We start from the raw sequence: 13570 nt of genomic DNA, 5'->3' as shown, positions 1-13570 counted from the left end.
TTAATACTTCTTGTGAGCTACCCCCATGCATGCCCCTTTGTGTTGATGTTTTTTTTTCTGCATTGTTTAATTATATATTGTGCGTTGATGTTTAATTGATCACCATTGACAGAAAGATACCATGTTACAGCTATCTTCTACATAAAGCTCAATTAATTTTAAGTGTTTTCAATTTGGGTAATTCTGCCCACAGCCCTAGTCAATGGAGCAGAGTTAAGTACACAAAAATAAAACAATTTCCGGATAAACAGTCTTTCTTTCATTAGAAAACTATAAATAGTAAATGTCTCTTGGCTTTTTGGAAAGTGTTCTAGTCTCGAGATTTTGTTACCAAATCTTTCAGCAGCTTCTTTCTACAGAATGAAGATCTTTTATTATCTCCTCCATTTTCTGTGTTATGTGAATTTCATTCTACCAGGTAAAAGATATTTTTGGGGTGTTTGTATGCAGCATATAGGTTCTAGTTAAAAATAGAAATACTAGATTATGAATTGGAAAATGCAAACTCTTAACAAAATCTTTTCAATTAAAAATGTCTCTTGATTATGTTGAACCTTTCCTCATTTGGAATAGTGTTATACTAATGTATTTTACTTACCTCATTTTGAAAATTAATATGCAGATAAGGTGAGTTGATCCCTTGTCGTTTTTGGGCCTTGATCTTTGGATATGTAAATTATTTTAAAAATCATAATTTATTAAATATATTTATAAGATTCAGAAGTGAAGGCTTCATAATAAATCTGGCCACAAGGAAGATGAATAGACAACAGTATATATCTCTTAAGATATCAATAAGAAAATCTATAAAATGATTTATGATATTGTCTCAGAATTTGCTGGGTAATGAGGTACAGTGGGAGTACAGGGACAATAAAGACATAGTACCTCAAAAATTCTTGTTGAATTAGTTAATGCATTAGTATAGGAATATAGCAATGGCTTTATAAATCAATCAAAATAAATTATAAAGAAATGTACGGCAATGAAGCTCTTGGCTGTGATTATATGATATTCTTAATAGGTATAGCCTCTGAGGAAATCCAGAGTCTCTAACAATGGCATGTAAATTTATACACAAAAGTATTCTAATTTGGCCCTAGAGTTGAAAATTCAAGAGATGCAACATGTATTAGAAACAGAACTGAATTCAAACATAGAAGACCTAGATTTTATTACTAGCCCCCTGCAATAGCTTGTGAACTTTGCCACTCAGAGAATTTGTGAAATCACAAATTAATGTCCATAACAAACAAAAACAACAACAAAGAGAATACAAGCAGAATCAATAACCACAATTAAAAGAATAAAAACTCTAATATAAAATTTTGTGCTTGTTAATTATATGCATCTCAAACTGCCATTGTGATTTAGTGAAACCATAGATTGGAAAGTAGCCCTACAAACTGAAAATTAGTCGATCAATTTAAGTTCTGTTATTATTATGGGTGTAGCTGTTGTCATAGTTGTTGGTAATAATGAAAAAGGCCTGAATAAGTGAGGACCTTAAATATGATCAGGGAAGGGGTGATGGGGCACATGTTTCTGGTGTGTCGATCAATAATCCTCTAATACTGAGTGCTTAGTGATCTACTGAGCAAAATGCTAAACACTGAGAAAACAGAGAAATAAAAGGCAATGATCTGTAAGCATACTTACAAGCTGGTTAAACTCAGATAAGTCAATGAGCTTTCTTGATTTAGAAGGTCTATACAAGTATGCTTTAAAAGTAAGAATAGTAAAGTTATGGCAATGGTGGAGGTTTGGGAAAATGTTCTGAATTCTCTGATAAAAAAAAAAAACTTTGAAATTGGACTTAAGTCATTTGTATTTAGACGTTAGAAAGTGAGAGAAAGAAAGAAAAGACAAGAAGTAAATATGAATGTCCAGTATGTGACAAACCCTTTTTCATAACTTTTCATGTAGATATTTAATATGAATGTCTAGATAACATTATGAGATGACTGCTATTGCTTCTTTTTATAGAAGAGAAAAGTGACATCAAAGGAGATAATTTTTCAAGTTCACACCTATATGACTGTGTGTGATATGTTTAATACAAATCCAGGCTTTTCATATCCCAGCATATTTGTTCTTTATATTTCATGATGCTTCCTATAGAAGTCACTGAGGTTAAAGAAAAGGCTTAATAGAGAATCTGGTCAAAAGCAGAACAGTCACATGGGAAGATGGCTGCACTTCAGATGTATAGGGTCTGTACCACCCAACTCTACATTTTCTGAGCATTAAAGAAAACTTTTAAATAAAGCTTTGTGGACACTATGAATATGACCACAAGCTTTCCTTTACCTTTTGTCATTCAAACATATGCTAAGTTATAATACCTACTGCAATGGACAGAATGGTTTATATTTGGGCTTTGATGGACAAAAAGTAAAATAAAATAACCAGAAAGGGTAATACAAGGTGTTAGAGTGGGTGCCTTCAAAATAGTTCATAGAGTAACACAAATCTGTTGTACCATGGTGTGATTTGGCTATTGGTAAAACCTTAAAGTCACAAAAGAAGCAATGAAAGGTGTTGAATCTACATGGATACTTTATGATGATGTGACATGAGTGTTTGGTCCATACAGAATGATAGCATGCTGAAGAGACCAGTAGTAGAAAATTGATAGAGATCAATGCCGATGATGGTGAAAACATAAAGGAATGGGCTATATTTTAGGGAAATGCAAGAATAAAAGAATCCGTAGTGATAGTAAAAACAGTGTACTATAGTGGTTTGTAAAGTGAGCTTGCCATCAAATAGAACAGGGTTTATATTAAGGATCTGGGGCTGCTTTGTAGTTCTAGAGAAAGCCCTATAAATAGTTCTCTTACATGTACCATGGATGGTAATATAATTAATTTCATAAGCCTGTGCAAAAATTTAAATAGATAATGTAAATAAAGTGCTTATCACACTGAATGTCATATTGCAATGTTTCAAAACATGGAAGAACAGGAATAGAAGTAGAAAAAAAAGGAGAGGAGAGAAGAGGAAGTAGGAGAGGTGAAGGAATACAAGGCTGTGTCCAGGTGTAAGATGTAGTGGTGTCCAGTTCTTAACATGTCTCAGAATAGGCCATAGATATCAAATGGCAGAAACATGGTGGCTTCAGCAGCTTTATGACATATTGCTCGGTGAATTGGAGGCTGAGTCTAAAACAGTGAAGGAGGAACATTCACCTGTGTTGAAATGCTGGCAAGAGGACAGTATCAGTCCTGATGCTCTAGGTTTTAGTAAATTTAAAATTAAGGTGGATCAGTCACCAAGACAATTTGGTTACTTGAGAAATATGGTAAAATTTGGGAGAAAAGCACCTCCCATAAAAATAAATAGCTTCTTCAAACTGGCCAAAATTTTTTGATTTGCTGAATAACTTTCCAGCAAATCCAGAAAGATGCTCTATGACAAATAAACACCACACTACTCTTGTGGCAATGGTTAGTTTGTATTCATTAATTTGTATTATTTAAGGTAATTTACAATTTAAGTTCTTTCTATATTTTAATCCACCTGACTTAAAGAATTATACCTTTCTTAATTTGTAAACCCTTTAAATATTCTTGAATAAGCTAAGAAACAACTATTAAAATTTTAGAACCATTTATGACCTTTATGTGTGAGTACTGTTAATTGATATGAAGTCTCTTCAATAGTAGAGATCAATATAACCCTTGCCAAACTGACAATGCTTCAGAATTCGAAAAAGAAACAAAGATTTAATTCTGAGATCTGAATAGAGATGGATAAGAGATGGAAAACAGAAAGTGACATTAAATTCTCAGACATCATCCACATTTAAGACATAGCAAAGTCGAGGAATCTGACCAATAATCCCAAATAGAAGGGCTAGAATTATTTTATTAAAATTTGCCTGCAGTAAACTTTTTCTACATTCAGGTTGCAGCCCAGAAAACCATTTATTAAGCTTATATATAGAGTATATTATCAAGTATTTATCACTGATGTTTTTCATACATGTAAGCATATTCATTTTAATAGAATCCCGTCATATAAATTGTCATTCACAAAATACTCAACTTACATTTTTCACACCTTCACATTCCTCTGTAGACGTAAAATAATTACGGCTCCCAGATACAGCCAGGTCTACCATAAGCAGTATCTAATTTGAGGCAATATCCAGATATCTACTGAGTGCTTTGCATGTGTCAATGTCCAACTTTTTCAATGTAGAGGCCATGGATTAAATATTTAAAGTGTGGATTCTGGACTTGGAACAATTTAAGATTGAATCCTGGGTTAAGCATGTATTAGTTTTGCAAAACTGGGCAAATTATTTGGTCACTTAAAGCTTTAGGTTTTTATCAGAATACATCTACCTCAAAGTTTTATGACAGTTAAATGAGATAATGTATGCAAAATATTTAAAACAATATCTGACACATAGGTTTTCAATGAATGAAAACTATTTTCATTATTCGTTTTTAGACCCAAACATAACATATTCTCTTTCAACTCGTAGATGAAAATCATACTACTTATTCTGCCTGGTTCAGGTTCCTTTTACATTCTCCCTGTTCATTTGAATAACTCTTACTTATTCTTTAAGGTTTACATGTTCATATCACTCTTCCATGGTACCACATCATGACGATAAGTAAGCACTCATCTATTCACACGTTGGACCCAATATATCTCACAGTACTTATTAATCTATCTTTTTTGTTAATGTTTGTGTATTTACCTCTTTGCCTCAATGTTTTGTTTTATCTCCAGAATAAAGCCCACTGCCTGGTATAATAGTTGTACTCGATAATGGCTTAATTTTAATTATAGTCCTTCGTTAACTATCAATTAATAACAGTTCTTGATCTGTGAAAAACTATTGCATTCCAAACACTGTTGTAAACATTTTTACATCATAACTCATTATGTTTCACAATGACTCTTTGTAGATACTATTGCCTCCGTTATACGAATGAGGCAACTAAATCTCATAGAAATTAAGCAGCTTGCCCAAAGTTACATAGCCTGCAAACGACAGAATTAAAACTCAAGCTCAAAGTCCATAACTATGAACCCTCTTCAGTCTGCAATTAGAAAGAACTATCAATCTATACCATAAAATATTTTGGGGGAAAAAAATTTAATTGTTTGCTCCTCCAGATGTTAAAACACACTATAATATTAGGGTAGTCTGTTTCACAGAGAAACCTAATGTTAAACCACACTATGAAATGATAACAGTTTTTGTTTTGTTTTTCATATAACCCCTACTGAGAATAATAGAATAGATGGACTTAAAAAAATGCTTAAAGGTATTGCAGAGTAAACAGGTTAATTAAAATTTACAGAGAAAAGATCTGGTTGAGATCGACCTTTGAGGCAGTTCTACCCACAAGCATCTGCTTATTCTTGGAGAGGCAGGTGTGAAGTTCAGTAACATTAATCTGATAGCCTTATGCTACTACAAAAAAAAACTCGTAATTCCGGGGACAAAACTTGTAATTCAGAGCCTGAGATGGAAGGAGAACTATAGAAAAACTGGCATGTTTTGGATGAGGATTCCAAAAATCTACAAACTAGGTCTAAGTTAATATTACATTAGTCCCGCAGCCCCCACTCCCCGCCAGGGACTGATGCCTATTTGCAAATTATTTCAAATTGTATAAGTGGCTTAAGGTCATCCAAGAATGTTGGCTAGTACTTGTAGCCACCAGTAAATAACAATAATAAAATATTTGTAGAGAAAGATAATATCATTCTAGGCCTCAAGCTATTTCCTCAATTTTTCATTAACAATATATGTGACCAAAAAAATCACAAATAAATGAAAACAATACTATCCTATCAAAAATTAAGAAAACAAAACATTAAATAACAGATGAACAAGGGATCCAGATAATGAAGTTATCACACACAAACCTTAAAATAACTATTTTTAATGTGTTTAAGTAAATAAAAACAAGATTTAAAACCTGGCATAGAAGTGATAACTATAACAAAAATAAATAAATAAATAAAATCCCAGAACTGAAAAATAAAGCAAAATTAAGTATATAATAAGTGTATTGAGCATTAGTTTATACATAATTGGCAAGATATTTAATAAAGATGAAAGATGATGAATGAAATAGAGGAGTTAAAGATTGGAAAATAAGAAATCGGGGAGGGAGGGAAGAATGAAAAAAGGAAGGAGGAAAGGAAGAAAAGAAGGAAAAACATAGTAAGTTGCTTAAAAATAATAATAAAACAAAGCAAAAGTTGAAGAAACAACTGATCACTCTCAAAACATGAAATACTATATTGGGAGTTGACTTCTCAAAGACAACAAAGAGGCAGTCAGAAGACAATGCAATTATGTCTTCAGAGTCCTGAAAGAAAATAGCAACCCTCTAGAGTTCAGTATTAAATAAAACTACCCTCCAGGAATGAAGGTAACATAAAGATATTTTCAGTCAAACCAAAACAGAGAATTCAACATCAGCACTGCTGTATTAAGGGAAATTCTTAAAAGCATTGCTTCAGAAAGATAATTATCTTCTCACATGGAAGCTCACAGTTACACACAAAAAAGCAATGACTTATTTTTTTTTAATTTAAATTTATTGGGGTGACAGTTGTCAGTAAATTTACCTAGGTTTCAGGTGGACAATTCTGTAATACGTCATCTATATATTACATTGTGTGTTCACCACCCATAGTCAATTCTCCTTCCATCACCATATATTTTATCCCTTTTACCCTCATCTAACCACCCCAACCCCACTCCCATCCCCTGGTAACCACAAAACTATTGTCTGTATCTATGAGTGTTTGTTTCTTCATTTGTTTGTCTTGTTCTTCTGTTGTTTTCACAATGACTTTTGATAACATTTTGCTAAATTGAAATCTCTAACATGAACAGTAAGAGAATATTAAAAAAAAAAAGGGATGCTTCTAACTCATTTTGGAAGATAAATATTACCTGGTGGTAAAACTGATATGGGTATTTCAAAAAAATAAAAAGGCCAACATTTCTCATGCAAAAATCTTAAAAAAAAAAAATCAAATCAAAATCCATAAATATTTACAAGGTTAGTATAGCATTCTAAAATCAATGTTAGCACATGAACAAATTAGAGGAGAAAATTTATATGATCAAGTCAATAGATAAAGATAATTATCAAGTAAATTTATTATTTCTTTAAAAAGTCTCAGCAAATAATAAGTTCATGTATATAAAGAAGTTTATCTACAAAAAAAAATATCCCACAATAAACATCCAATTAAATGGCAACATAATGAAAACTTACCCTTTGAGATCAGAAATAAAATGGGTGCCTTGTACTGTGAATTTCAGTGAATGTTGCAAAAGAGTCCTAGCCAATGCATTAAGAAAATAATGTTACAAGTTTTATAAAGATTTGAATAGAACACAAAGACTGTTATTCAATCTCCATGATGGCATACGTAAAAAAACAAAGCAATCTTCAGATATATTAAAATAATTAATGAGTGAGTTTAGCAATATTGTTGGATTAAAAAAATCAATATAAAAATCAATTAGACTTTTATATATTAGTTAGTATAAGAAAATTGTTTATGTGTTCAACACCATTTAGAAGGGTATTAAAAATGTCAACTGCAAAAGAAAAATTCTAAATAAATATTTATAGGACCTTACACAGAAAGCTAAAAAAAAATATTGAGAAATAAAGGAAGGTCTAAATTCAAGCAAGAATATGCTATATTAATGGATTAGAAGATTCATTGTTGTAAATCTGTCACTATTTTTCAACTTAATTTGTAGTTAATGTAATCCTAATGGAATCCACATCACATTCCCAAAGAAATTTTTCCATTTGTTTTGTTTTGTGAAAACTGACAGTGATTTTGAAATTTGTATGGAAATCTAAAGCCTTAAATAATAATCAAGATATTATGTCAAGAGAAAACTAAGGTGGGAAGAACTGATCAACAAGAAAGTGTTGTACTGGAGAGAAAAATATATCAGTGGAGCAAAACAGAGAATCCGAAAAAACACCCACATACATACAGACACTTGAATAATAATAATGATGGTATTGCGAACAGAGGGGAAAATAAACTTTTCAGTAAGTAGGACTGCTTTCATTGCATATCTAAGTGAGGAAAAAATAAAATTTGATCTCTCTCTCTTACCATAGCCAAACTCAATTCCAAGTGGACTATAGATGTAAGTATGAAAGGCAAAATAATAAATCATGCAACTTAATATAGAATAATTTATTAATAACTTAGGCAGACATAGAGTAATATTTCTTAATCAGTAAAAAACAACAGTATTGGCTACATTAAAATGAGAAATGTTTTTAAATCAGAAACATCATTGAGTAAAATGGAAAGTTCTAAAATATATTGAGAAAAATATTTGAATATATTTAACATAGAAAGGACACATAATATAGAATATATAAAGAAGTTATACAAATCAATATTTTTAAAAAGATAGACAAACCAGCAGAAAAATGGTCAAAGATTGATTACTTTCTAAAAATTGGGTGTCTATTAAGTCAATAAACATACGAAAATATGTTAGAATATGTAAGGAACTCTTAAAACTCAGCAATAAGAAAATAAAAAACCCAGTTTGAAAATGGGCCAAAGATCTTAACAGACACCTCACAAACAAGATACACGGACAGCAAGTAAGCACATGAAAGGATGCTCCACATTACATGTCATCAGAAAAATACAAATTAAAACAACAGTAAAATACCACTTCATATTTATTAGAATGGCCAAAATCCAGAATACTGATAACACCAAACTCTGGTGAGGATATGGAGCAACAGGAACTCACATACGTTGCTGGTGGAATTGCAAAATGGTACAGTCAATACGAAATACAGTTTGGCAGTTTCTTACAAAACTAAGCATACTGTTATCATATGATCCAGCAATTGTGTTCCTTGTTATTTACCCAAAGGAGCTGAAAACTTATGTCCACACAAAAACCACACATGGATATTTATAGAACGTTTACTCATAATTTTCAAAACTTGGAAGTATCCAAGATACCCTTCAGTAGGTAAATGGATAAATGAACTGTGGTACATATAGACAATGCAATATTATTCAGTGCTAAAAAGATATGAGTAATGAAGCCATGAAAAGACATGTGGAAACCGTAAATGCATATTAACAAAGTGAAAAAATACTAATATGAAAAGTATTGTGCAATTCCAACTATATGACATTCTTGGAGAGGCAAACTACGAAGATAATAAAAAAGTTAATGGTTGCCTGATAGTTTGGGAGAAAAATGAATAGGTAGAGCCCAGAAGATTTTTAGGGCAGTTAAATACTCTATAACATACATGTCTTTATATAGTTGCAAATCTGTAGAATGTACAACACCAAGAGTGAGTCATGGACTTTGAATAATTGTGATGTGTCAATGTAGGCTCATCCTTGGTAAAATTAAATATATATATATATATATATATATATATATATATACCATTCTGGTGAATGATGTTGGTAAGGGGGAAAGCTATGAATGTATAGAAGCAGGAGATATATGGGAAATCTCTGTACCTCTCTTTCAATTTTGTTGTACAGTTAAAACTGCTGTAAAAAAACCAAATATTTATTTAAAAAAATAAAAGCTATTATGAAATCATGAACAATAAAAACATTATACCAATAACATAATAAGCAGAGTACATAAACAAATAAAGAAAAAATGAAAAACAGTTCAAAACAACCAAAGCCACAAAAATTAAAATTGAATGGATACCATTTTATTTGGGGGCAAAATTTACACACATTGTTGGTGGCAGTATATAAGTTAAGCACCCTAGGATCTATCTCTTTCACAGCTGCCTAAATATGTGTCATTGTAAACATTAAAATATATAACACAAATTTTAAATATGACCTAGTTGAAAGAGTGAATAAATTGTCACTTGTAATTTCAAGGGACTATTTTGTAGCTTTATAAAATGTTCAATCTTCTTGAAAAGAGTAATATATGACATAAAATTTAATCATATATTAATTAAAAACAAATTTAAATTTTATATATATGGGAATATGTAATATTTTTAATATATTTTTTATATTTTCCAAATTAGTTACAATGTACACATAGTAGTTTTGATAATAAGAAATAATATGTTCTTAAATGAGAGAGCAGTAATTTCAGTTATTCTTCTTTTACTGTAGCCACATGCAGCTTGTTGGATCCTGATCAGTGCTCAAAATCTTTTGGTCGCTGTAGGAGACAGTGTCTAAAAGAAGAAAAGCAAATTGATATATGTTTCTCACCAAGTAAGATTTGCTGCATTGAGAGGGCGTACGAAGAAGATTAATCTTGGAAAGGAAGATGTACCTCTGACCAAAGAAGTCATATGTGCACCGTGTAGAGAAATATAGAAATTTATAATTTATGTAATAAATAAACACATAAGTCAACATTGAATCTTATTTTGTAGGTGCTAACTATGTATTCAGTGGAATGAAGTAGCACCTTTCTTATGTTCTCCAACATAGAGGTTTTGGTGGAGACATATCTGATGCGAATTTCCTATCATATGGATACCATGTTTACTTCAATTTAGGACCACTTTTGATCTGTCATGGTTCACCTAAACTTACACAATTGAACATTTCCCAACTTAACCATGACCTCATTAGAAATTTGATTCATGAAAATTAATACCAGTAGGCTTATCAATTGTCTAAATGTCATCACCATGTTTTTGATGTTAAGTGACAGGATACTAAGTATGAAATGAATGCATAAGCTGCAGCAGATGGAGATACTCGTTGGCTTTTTCTTTCTTCTCTTAAGATTCTGCTCATTCAAAAAGGCGTGTTAATTGACCACTATCTAATACTAATATTATTAAACTGGGTTTAAATGCAATGTGAACTTTGGCTAAAGAATTTATACTCATGAAACATTAGCTCAGCATTTTCTTAGTTATGGATGGGACAGGAAAATGTATAAAACACCTGATTTCAGCTTCAATATAAGCACCAAACAGAACAAATAGTCTCTGTAATGTTAAAGTTGGGGGGGAAAACACATAGAGACTAGCATTTATTTTCCAGCTAAAAAGAAGGATAAATCGACCAGGTTCCCTAACATATTTGTTATTTATCATGTTCTTTAAAACGAACTACTGGCCCATGATCATTGCATTTGTTTTTAATTGGAAATCTGGTGAAACTAGTGAAATTTCTACTTAAACATCTTGGTCCAGGACAGGCATCATATAGCCAAGGGGGATATAAGTGATGTGTACCTCAAAAACAATATTTAATTAATGTAGAATGCACAAGCAAGGAGAGTAGCCAAAATCTGTACTTCTGTAGGGTCAAGAATCGGATATGAGGAACAAATTTAAGGATCTGAGAAAAGAAGAAAGAAATGTATGGAGAGCTCCAGGGATAATTAATAAATTGAAAAAGTTTAATGCAATAACATAAGGCAAAATAATTCAAGATTTACATTAAAACTCTGAGGAAAGAGATTTTGGACGTGGTGGCAGCAATGTAGTAGCTTAAAGTAAAGCAACTAAGTAGTAAAACCAAAACTCATGGAAACGTTTACAACAAACTAGGTGACAAGATATCCCCACATACCTTATATATAAGGTTGGTGCAAAAGTAATTGCAGTTTGAAAATAATTGCAAAAACCACAGAGAAAAAAACACAAAGAGTTTAAAGGCCTTTGTGGAATCTGTATCTGTGAAACTAGATGAAGAAAAGCGGCCTTGAGATGGATATGAGAATAGAAGATCTCCATAGTGCCAACAGCATTTATTGGGGAGGATAGATAACATGCTAATTTGATTACAGCAACTGTACTGGAAGGGATTTTCCAATCTAATAGTGGGTAAGTGAAGTGATAATTGGCAATGATTGGCAGGGCTAAGGAAGTCTCAACTGCTGAAACTGACCAAACAGGGCTCGTGTTAAGAAAAAAAAACAACCTGCCAGGAGTGGGGAAAAAATTGGCCAGGACTAAGAAAACGAGGAAAGGGACACTGAATTTTTCGCTCATGCCTACTGTCAGTGACAGCTCCATGTCCACAATCTGCATTTCTTAAGATCCCAATTTAGTGTGTTAATTAGGGACAAAGAACAATGTACAAAATACCCAGTCCTGGAGCTCTAACCCAGGTATTGGCAGAATCATATGCAGCTCACTATATAATATTCCATTGTGTTATGGCTCTTACACAGCTAGATTTCAAGTAAATTATAAGGGTTTAGGAAGTATTATATCCTTTTCCTTCCTCTCTCCTCAAACCTATAATAGGGTTGTAGTCAATCAATAAATGCTGGAAAATAATGAAACATTTATCCTAGATATTACCTGTCTTAAGCATATGACATTTTATTTGAAATTTTATGGTTTTGAATTGATTTCAGTGCTGAGCTGAAAAACTCAGATTCCTGAAAGAAAGCATTTCTAGTTTTAATACTAGAGAATTTACTTTTTACTCATGCAATCTTGGACAAGTTACTAAGCTATCTGTCAGCTTCCTCATCTATAAATAGTAATGATAATATATTATTATTAAATAAATACTAATAAAGCTATGATCTACATTATTTCAGTCCTCCAAATGGTAATTTTAATCTTTATCCATATATCTCCCAACTATTTATGGTGGTCTTAATATACAGTTCATAGATAGCAGCACATTAAAATCTGTTTTCTCTTCATTTCTGTCATTCTGACACTCCAAGGAGACTTCCTCTTCATTGCAGTGAGGCTAGGTAGAATGAAAAATAATCAAATTCTTGATTCATTTTGAAGATAGAACCAAAAGAATTGCTGGAGATAGAAAGTGAGGACGTGACTCGCATAGATGACCTAAGGGTTTTTGTTCAGGTAATTGTAAAAATAGTGTTGCCATTAAGTGAGTAGGGAAAACTGTGGGAAGTACAAATTTAGCAAGGATGTGCATGTCAGGAGCTCAGTTTGGGCATGTTAGATTAGATATTTAATTGGCAATGTCAAATAGACATTTGGGTGTTTGTCTAAAGTCCAGGAAAAAGGCTTCAGGCTAAAGATTAAAAGCTTGGAATTGTCAAGTTCTAGATGCCATTTAAAGCCATGAAACTGATGAGATCTCCATGGAAATGAGCATAGATAACACTTTTTAGGATTAACCCTTATATCCCTGGAGATAGCAACATTTGGAGATTGATGAGATAAGAAAATAATATGAGAGAAAATAAGAACTGACCAGAAAGTTAGGAAACAATTAAATAATGAGGTAAGCTGAAACCACACTTAAAAGTATCTATCAACTATTGCTAATAAGCCAAGTAAAATAAAGACAAAGAACTGACCAATAAATTAACATGTGAAAGTGTTTGAAGACCAACACTAGAGCAATTTCAGAAGAGTGGGATGAGCAAAAACCTGGTTCAAGAGAGAATTAAAGGATGGAAATTTAAGAGAAAATATAGATAATTATTTTGAAGAGCTTGGCAATAAATGGAACAAAAGACACGATGTGGTAGCTAGAGGTCAAGAGAGATTTTTTTCAATATTTATAATTAGAAAATTTAAAACATTTTTAAACAATTAAAAAAGATCTAGTGGAG

At 31.9% G+C, this 13570-nt stretch overlaps 1 protein-coding gene across 1 annotated transcript; it reads left to right on the top strand.

Moving 5' to 3' along the window:
- The first annotated feature begins 360 nt into the window (after positions 1-360).
- Positions 361-10310, top strand: DEFB114 (defensin beta 114). The gene is made up of 2 exons (XM_033096423.1): positions 361-418; positions 10165-10310. The coding sequence occupies exons 1-2, from the start codon at positions 361-363 to the stop codon at positions 10308-10310; spliced, it is 204 nt and encodes a 67-aa protein (XP_032952314.1).
- The last annotated feature ends 3260 nt before the right edge of the window (positions 10311-13570 follow it).

Source organism: Rhinolophus ferrumequinum, chromosome 3 (assembly GCF_004115265.2).
Source record: "Rhinolophus ferrumequinum isolate MPI-CBG mRhiFer1 chromosome 3, mRhiFer1_v1.p, whole genome shotgun sequence".
Lineage (NCBI taxonomy): Eukaryota > Metazoa > Chordata > Mammalia > Chiroptera > Rhinolophidae > Rhinolophus > Rhinolophus ferrumequinum.
Note: the sequence above shows the minus strand (reverse complement) of the source record. Positions and strands in the feature narration are given on the sequence as shown.

What these genes read in the sequence shown, in the direction of transcription:
- DEFB114 (XM_033096423.1), top strand. Translation starts at nt 361, where the DNA reads ATGAAGATCTTTTATTATCTCCTCCATTTTCTGTGTTATGTGAATTTC. An exon ending in TGTGAATTTCATTCTACCAG is followed by an intron (nt 419 to 10,164) that starts GTAAAAGATATT and finishes CTTTTACTGTAG; the next exon opens with CCACATGCAGCTTGTTGGAT.